The 6,881-nt window shown below is 52.6% G+C and overlaps 1 protein-coding gene across 2 annotated transcripts in view; it reads left to right on the top strand.

Annotated features, from left to right (window-relative positions):
- Positions 1-1,518: 1,518 nt before the first annotated feature.
- The window catches only part of Kiaa1614 (KIAA1614 ortholog), a 31,956-nt gene continuing 26,593 nt past the window's right edge, over positions 1,519-6,881 (top strand). Inside the window, exons 1-3 of one of the 2 annotated variants that reach the window (XM_031385225.1) lie at positions 1,519-1,863; positions 3,892-4,796; positions 5,439-5,502. In XM_031385225.1, the coding sequence (XP_031241085.1) occupies positions 1,820-1,863; positions 3,892-4,796; positions 5,439-5,502 (1,013 nt within the window). In that variant the 5' untranslated portion in view covers positions 1,519-1,819. Of the gene's footprint in view, positions 1,864-2,073; positions 2,189-3,891; positions 4,797-5,438; positions 5,503-6,881 lie in introns of those variants that run through there. The other variant, XM_031385235.1, reaches the window with a different exon arrangement.

Here is a 6,881-nt window from a genome sequence, read left to right as displayed (position 1 = left end):
GTCCTTGAAGACCGGCCACTTACCAGCTTTGTCCCGACTGTTCACCTTACTTGTACAAAGAGACAATAGTTCTGGGTCTTGAGGTTGCAGCTACATGAGTGTGCGGTGCTTAGAGTAACGCCAGTGCAGAGAGCAGACGCTCCGCGGACTGAGTTGTGCGTGTATTATGATATAATCAGCACTAAACCAGAGCAAAAGTGCCTGGTCGCAGAACTTATCCTGGGAAGATGGCAGGAAGACGCTTCGGATCCTGCTCACCAGAGCGTGTGCCTTGGACCTGCTCACCTACAGGGTTTGCCCTTCATAAACTCTCTGGTTCCTAAAATGGACCTGGGCCAATCCACTGTCAGTTTCTCAGAGTGCCGCTCAAATCTGGGCTGGATTACCTGCCTAGGTGCTCCCTCCCCATCCAGCTCACTAAAGGGAAAGGTAGACATCCTTTGTTTCCATGGTACTCAGTTTGAACCCAGGGCCTCTTGCAGGATAGGCAAATTCTCCAGACCCAGCCCACTTTTCATTTTGAGAAAATGTCTCACTAAATTGCCTAGGCTGGTCTCGAACTTGCCGCAAGATCCTCCCGCTTAAATGTTTGGAACACCTGGGACCACAGGATTACACCCGCACAAGGGGCAGAACTGTTGTTTTCCTCCTGTGCCCTGCTAGGACCTTAGCTTTGTGCAGCCTTTCCAGTAGCCATACCTGCCATCTAGCAGCACAAACGATTAAGTATGTGACTGGCGTGAAACTTGTTGGCCAAAGAAAGAAGAGTGAGCCCTTTCTCTTTTCAGAGATGATGAAGTGTCCTGGTTCCTCTTAACTGTTCCCTTGGGGGTGGGAGGGGGCATCAAAATGGGTTTGAACACTGGAGAGACTTCGTCACCTCCTTCTGGTTAGAAAGCTCTATGGATTTGGGGCACAATTGCCAGCCCTTTGGTCATTCCTTCAGCCAAGGCCTGTACCCAGGTCTGTTGGGGAATCCTGCACTCGGGAGAAGCAGGCCCTCACAAACGCGGCTGGCAATGCAGGCCGGGCTCTTGGTTTACCCTGAGGCCTCAAAGAGCGGCGGCCAATGATGATCTTGACCTAAGAGGGCGCCCAAGGGTGATGGGGCGGCCCCGCGGAGAAGCCCACCGACCCATCCAGAAACGTTCTCCCCACCAAGGCCATTCTTCAGCTTCCCGCTCCAGCGGAGCCAGGTGGAGTCGGCTGAAGCGGAGCGCCTTTTGCGCTCCGGCTGCGCCTCTGAGTCACCCGGGCGCCCCTCCGCGTCCCCGGGGAGAGATCTGGTCGGCACCCGGGACGTGGCCCAGTGGCAGCCGGTGCGCTCCAAATTCAGGGCGCATCCTCCGGCCGTCTAGGTGGCCCTCGCTCCCGCAGTGGAGCGGAGCCGAGGCTGCTCCGGGCTCCCGGCGTGCGCCCCGGTCGAGCGGCCACGACCCTGGGAGGCCGCGGGAGGCTGGGGGTGGGGATAGGCCGAGGTCGCGGCTCCTCCAGCCCCTTCCGCCGCCCCTCCTCTCGCCTTCCTCGCCCTCTCTTCCTAGGCTGGCCCTCGAGGCTGCCGGCTGGGCCTTTCACCTTCAAGCAAAGCTATGAAGTAGCGGTCGCTGAGGCTCCTGGCGCCCAGCGGGGCCCCGGCCGCCGCACACTCCCCCCAGCCGAGCCTCGCCTCCCGGGACCCGGGGCGGAACACGCTCCAGGGGCGAGGCCTGCGGGCCACACTCCCGCCCGCCCGCCCGCCTGGATTCAGGGCGAGTCCGGCCCGGGACTCTGCAGCGGCCCCGGACCGGGAGAGTGGGGCAGGGCCTCGCCTCTCCGAGGGATGGAGGGGATGGAGGCGGAGGCCAAGCCCGCGCGCCCCTCTCAGTGAGTACGGGGAGGAGCCGGACTGGGGTGGCGGGGCACACCCGGGGAGACCCGACCTCCCGCCGCCGCAGAGCTGGAAGGGTCGAGGAGGCTCGCCCTTCCCGTCCATTTTCATTCCAGGTTTTTTTTCTGAGTTAGAGCATCGGTGCTAGGAGTTAACGACGACGTCTATCCAGGAAGGTCGTCCGGAGGCCTTCGGGGGACAGTCTGTCTCATTTTTTAAGGTCTGCGGACAAGCCTAGAGCGCAGCTCCAGAGTTGACCCATTAATTTTTCTGAAAGCTCATATTACAACCTGGGCTTCTGGATTGGATCTCAGAGAAGAGGTAGCTGGGGTGCCAAGAGAAACCTAGTTAACCTTTTAGATCAGTGGTTCCCGATCTTCCTAATGCTGCGACCTTTAATACAGTTTCTCATGTTGTAGTGACTCCCCAACCATAAAATTATTTCCGTTGCTACTTCATGACTGTAATTTTGCTATTGTTAGGAATCGTAATGTGAATATCTGATATGCAGCATATTTGATATGTGACGTGATGCTCTAGATGATGATCTAGTAGAGAAAATGACTTCTGTCATCCTTAAACTTCACAGATATACTGCTGTGAAATTTTGTGTTATATATATATATCTTGCTTTATAAAATATGCATATTCTGAAAAACATATAAATTGAATTATAATAAATGATTGTAAGAGACTTACCTTTAAGAACATCTTATGGTGGATCCCTATTGTGAGAAGGGAGTAATTAACCTCTAAAAATAGACTCTATGCCCAAATTCTTATACGCTGAATTTACTTCGTATGGGACACGGGTAGACTAGAATGACTTCTGAGTGTTCTCAGTAATCGCTAAGACACAGTAGCTTATACAGCGATTAAAACAGTTGTCACTTCATTCTCTGTAAAGCTATTGGAATCAGCCCGGGCACCAAGGAGCCGTATAATTCTAGTGAGTCTTGTAATCTCTGTGGTCTCAGGTCTTACTTGAGAACAAGGGGGTGCACTTAAAGGCTCACTGTTCTCGAAGAGTCCTGGCTTGGAATGGAAAGGCTTTGGTTACAAGCTCAGATCCCCCATGGAATCTATGTGATGTAATTTCTCTAAGCTTCAGCTCTCTACTTGTTAAAAAAATAATATTTTTATTTATATATTACATAATATATAATAAATAGGGGCTGGAGAGATGGCTCAGTGGTTAAGAGCACTGACTGCTTTTCCAGAGGTCCTGAGTTCAAATCCCAGCAACCACATGGTGGCTCACAGCCATCCTAACAAGACCTGATTCCCTTGTCTGAAGACAGCTATAGTGTACTTACATATAATAAATAAAATAAATTAAAAATATATATATAATAAATAATATCTTTATTTGTATAAAATAACATTCTAGCACAGACATGTTGGAATTACTTTAGAGAATGTTGAAATGTTTGAAAAGCCATTGCTTGACAGATAGTAGATAGCTTACAGTTTCTGACTGTCACCATTTCTTCTTCAGAGTACAGCTTGACTCTAGTCTAAGGCTCTTGCACTGGGGTTGTCATGAAGCTGGCAAGCAGCATCTTCTAGTGCAGGGATGGGTCCTTCATCCACAAGGAAGAGTACTGACTGTTAGCCAACACTACCATTCTCCTCTGAGGCCTCCTTCAGTCGAGGGCTGGGGAATTACACTGCTTTTCACCATGGTTCACATTTTGCATTGGATTGTTTGAGGCCTTGTTTTGCTCACCCTCGAAATGGGGAATATTTCCTTCAGTGGGGTTATTGCCCATGCTCCAGTAACCACCCTCCCCAGCCCCCTCACTGCAGAACATTACTCATGCCAGGAGAAAATAAGCTCACTAGTAACTTGTTTGTACTGTCCTGTGACCTGACCTTTCCAAGGTGTGTCCACATTATATAGAGGACACCCCTCTTCTTGAGGAATGCCATCTGAGCAGGGGTCCATATCAGGGCACTATAGAGACCGAGCAGGTTTTGGGGCCATCCAGGTTCAGGGTCTCAGCTTCTCTTTTTTCCTGCAGAGCATCCAGGTCTGGGAGCAGAACAAGCCCCAAGCAAGTAACTCCAGCTATGGCTAGAAATGGTGCTGAGCAGCCAGACAGTGGACCTCTCCGGAGACCTTCCCTCTGCCCCCAGGAAGACCGAGCATCTAACCTGATACCCCCCAAGCCTCCCAGGACATGGGGGCTGCAGCTCCAAGGTTCTTCTGTGCTGGAGTCTAAGGTGAAGGCCTTGAAGGAGAAAATGACAGCAGGAAACCAGGGGATAACTCCCTGTCCCACGTCCTATGAGTATCCTTCCCCCACAAAATCCAAATGCCACCAAGTCAAGCCTGGAGCAGTCTGGAGCCTACCAGATGCCCTGGTGATCCCCCATGCTCAGAACCCTAATGATGGACATCTGGCCAGACATGTTAATGACAAGAAACATGCCAGGAACAATGGATCCAAGCCATCTACCCCCGAGAGCTGGAATGAATACAACCCGTGGTCTCCAGAAGCAGTGTGGATGCTGGCTGATCATGAGGAGGACCCAGTACCAAGGTCTGGCTCTTTACAAGAAAGTCCCAACAACCGGGTTTTTGCGTGCCAGCCACAGGGGCCTGGTCCCTGTAAAACCACCGCCTTGAGCAGCCTGAAGAAGGAAAGACCATATCCGCTTGGAGATAGTGTGGTCACAAAGGAAGATGTGGACAGCACAGCCTTAACCTCCGGGGAGGATTTAGTTCCCAGAACAGACCAGCCAGAGATGTTCCTGAGAACTGGTGGCCTGGAGGCTCTGGGCTCTGCCGAAAATGCTTTATCCCTGTCTGACCGGGTAGAGAGGAACCGTCTCCTGCTGCAGGAGATCCTGAAGGTTTCCAGACAGAGTCCTCCCAAAGCAGGGAGCCCAGACTGGACTCCGTCCTGGGATAGGGATGCATCAGGTGAGCCTCCCGTTGCCTGCTTGAGATTGAGCAAATAGGATGTGGTAGGGGGCTGGAAAGATGGCGCAATAATGTCACCCACATAATCACTGTCCAGCTGGCACTAAGGTCCTTTATAGCTTACATGCAGCCCTAACTGCCACAAACCCTGTGATGAATGCAAGGCTATTCTTTGTGCTTAGGGACAGAGGCTATGAGACTCCCTGAACCTTGTAGCTCTTTGCAGAGCAGCCTCTGTACTCCCTCTAATGATGTTGCTCCATGCCATCCCCAGTGTGGTAAAGCGTGGTAAAGTGGGCTAGCAGACAGGAGCACATCCTGAAGAGGCTGAGCATCCTGTCCATTGGACGCTGTTGGAGGTGTGTGCTCAGACTCCGGAAGACATTCTAGCTTGAGCTCCTTTACCTTACCTAAGGGCATGTGTAGCTCCTCATAACCAATCCAAAGTCACTCACAGTCTGACAGCCAGTACCTCCACTTATCAGACCAGAGCTTTCTAATTCCATCATACTGGGGATTAGATTTTAGTGTGTGGATTTGGGGAACATAGGCATTTGGCCCACATAGGGGATAGAGCATATCTCCTCTGTGTTCACCAGTTGGTGGCTCTGCCCTGATCTCTGCTTCTGCTCTGGGCCCTAGAGCGACCAGCGGGAGACGTGGACTGGGACTCGGGCACCCCCCAGCAGGACTCAGGTCAGAGCAGGTAAGGGTTCTTCCTTACCACCATTCCTCCATTTTCTATATACCAGAGCAGTAGGAAACCTTGCTAAGGCCAGAGGAGACAGAGGCAAACCTTCACCAGGAGATAATGGCCACTGCCAGCCATCGTTCTTGAGGCCCTGTAGAAGGTACCAGCTGCTGGCTCCCTGTCATCTGGGCCAAGCCACTGGGGGCGGAGGTCTGCAGCAAGTCTTCCAATTACCTGCTCTGTGTCCTGGAGGCCATTTCCCCTGGAGGCCTAGGCTTCTACCTCCTTTAACTGGAGACATGGAGAAGTCATAGTTATCTGCTTAGACCATAGGGTTGTTGTGAAACTAATGGGCTTGGGTGTGAAACTCCTAGGAACATAACCTTCTACCTCCACCTGTCCTTTTCCTAATCAGAGGCATAAGTGTGCAGGGCTCAGGGCCAAGGACTTCCCGGCCAGCCTCTCATCAGGGCCCACAGGGGCTTTCTAGCCCCTCCATTTCTAGTTTAGGGAACCTGCTATCCTGAGAGTGTGGTGGGAGAGGTGAGCAGTGTCCTGAGTCTGGAAGAGTGGGATCTGAGGTGTGGTGGGGCCGCATGGGAGCTGGAGCCTCTGCCGGTGCCCACTCAGAGGCTGGCCCTTGCCTTTGGCAGCCTTGAGTCTTTGCTGAGATGTTGGCACACGAGAGTGGCTGTGGGTCTGGGAGTGGCGCCCTTTTCCACAGCTGCACATGACATCAGTCTGGGAAGAGTGTCCTGATGTCTGCCCACAGTAGTTGGCTTTGTCTCTTCTCTCTAGTCAGGCTGCTTCCTGTGTATCTCACTAAGATCGGCCCACCCTCCCCAAAGCACGGGTAAGACCTCTGTAACAGAACACATATTATAATGACTCAAAATGACTTATAGACTGCAGAAATGCCGTTTTTTTGTGGCTTCGGAGGCCACTATCCAAGAGTGAGAAGGCAGAAGATCCAGTGTTTGGTGAGGGCCTGCTTCCTCTTAGATGGCACGTTCTTACTGTGTCCTCACAGCATAGAAAGGGACAAAAAGGTTTTCTGGTGGTCCTTTTATATGGTGGCAGTTTGTCCCCATGTCCTGATCCCATCACACTGGGGGTTAGATTTCACCGTACAAGTTTTGGGAAACAGTCTGCTTTAGCAAAATGAGGGTGCGCAGAGTCTGGGTTGTGCTCAGTTTGGGGAGGGGGTGGTGGTGGTGGGATGGATGCCTGGTTCGTCTCTTCTGCCTTCTCAGCCTCCAACCACATCCTTCTCTGACCCCGCCGCTGTGGTGCCCGCCGCTGTGGTGCCCGCCGCTGTGGTGCTCGCCGCCGCTGTGGTGCTCGCCCCGCTGTGGTGCTCGCCCCGCTGTGGTGCTCGCCCCGCTGTGGTGCTC

This window comes from Mastomys coucha, unplaced genomic scaffold (genome assembly GCF_008632895.1).
Source record: "Mastomys coucha isolate ucsf_1 unplaced genomic scaffold, UCSF_Mcou_1 pScaffold1, whole genome shotgun sequence".
NCBI lineage: Eukaryota > Metazoa > Chordata > Mammalia > Rodentia > Muridae > Mastomys > Mastomys coucha.
This window is presented reverse-complemented; position numbering and strand designations above follow the sequence as displayed.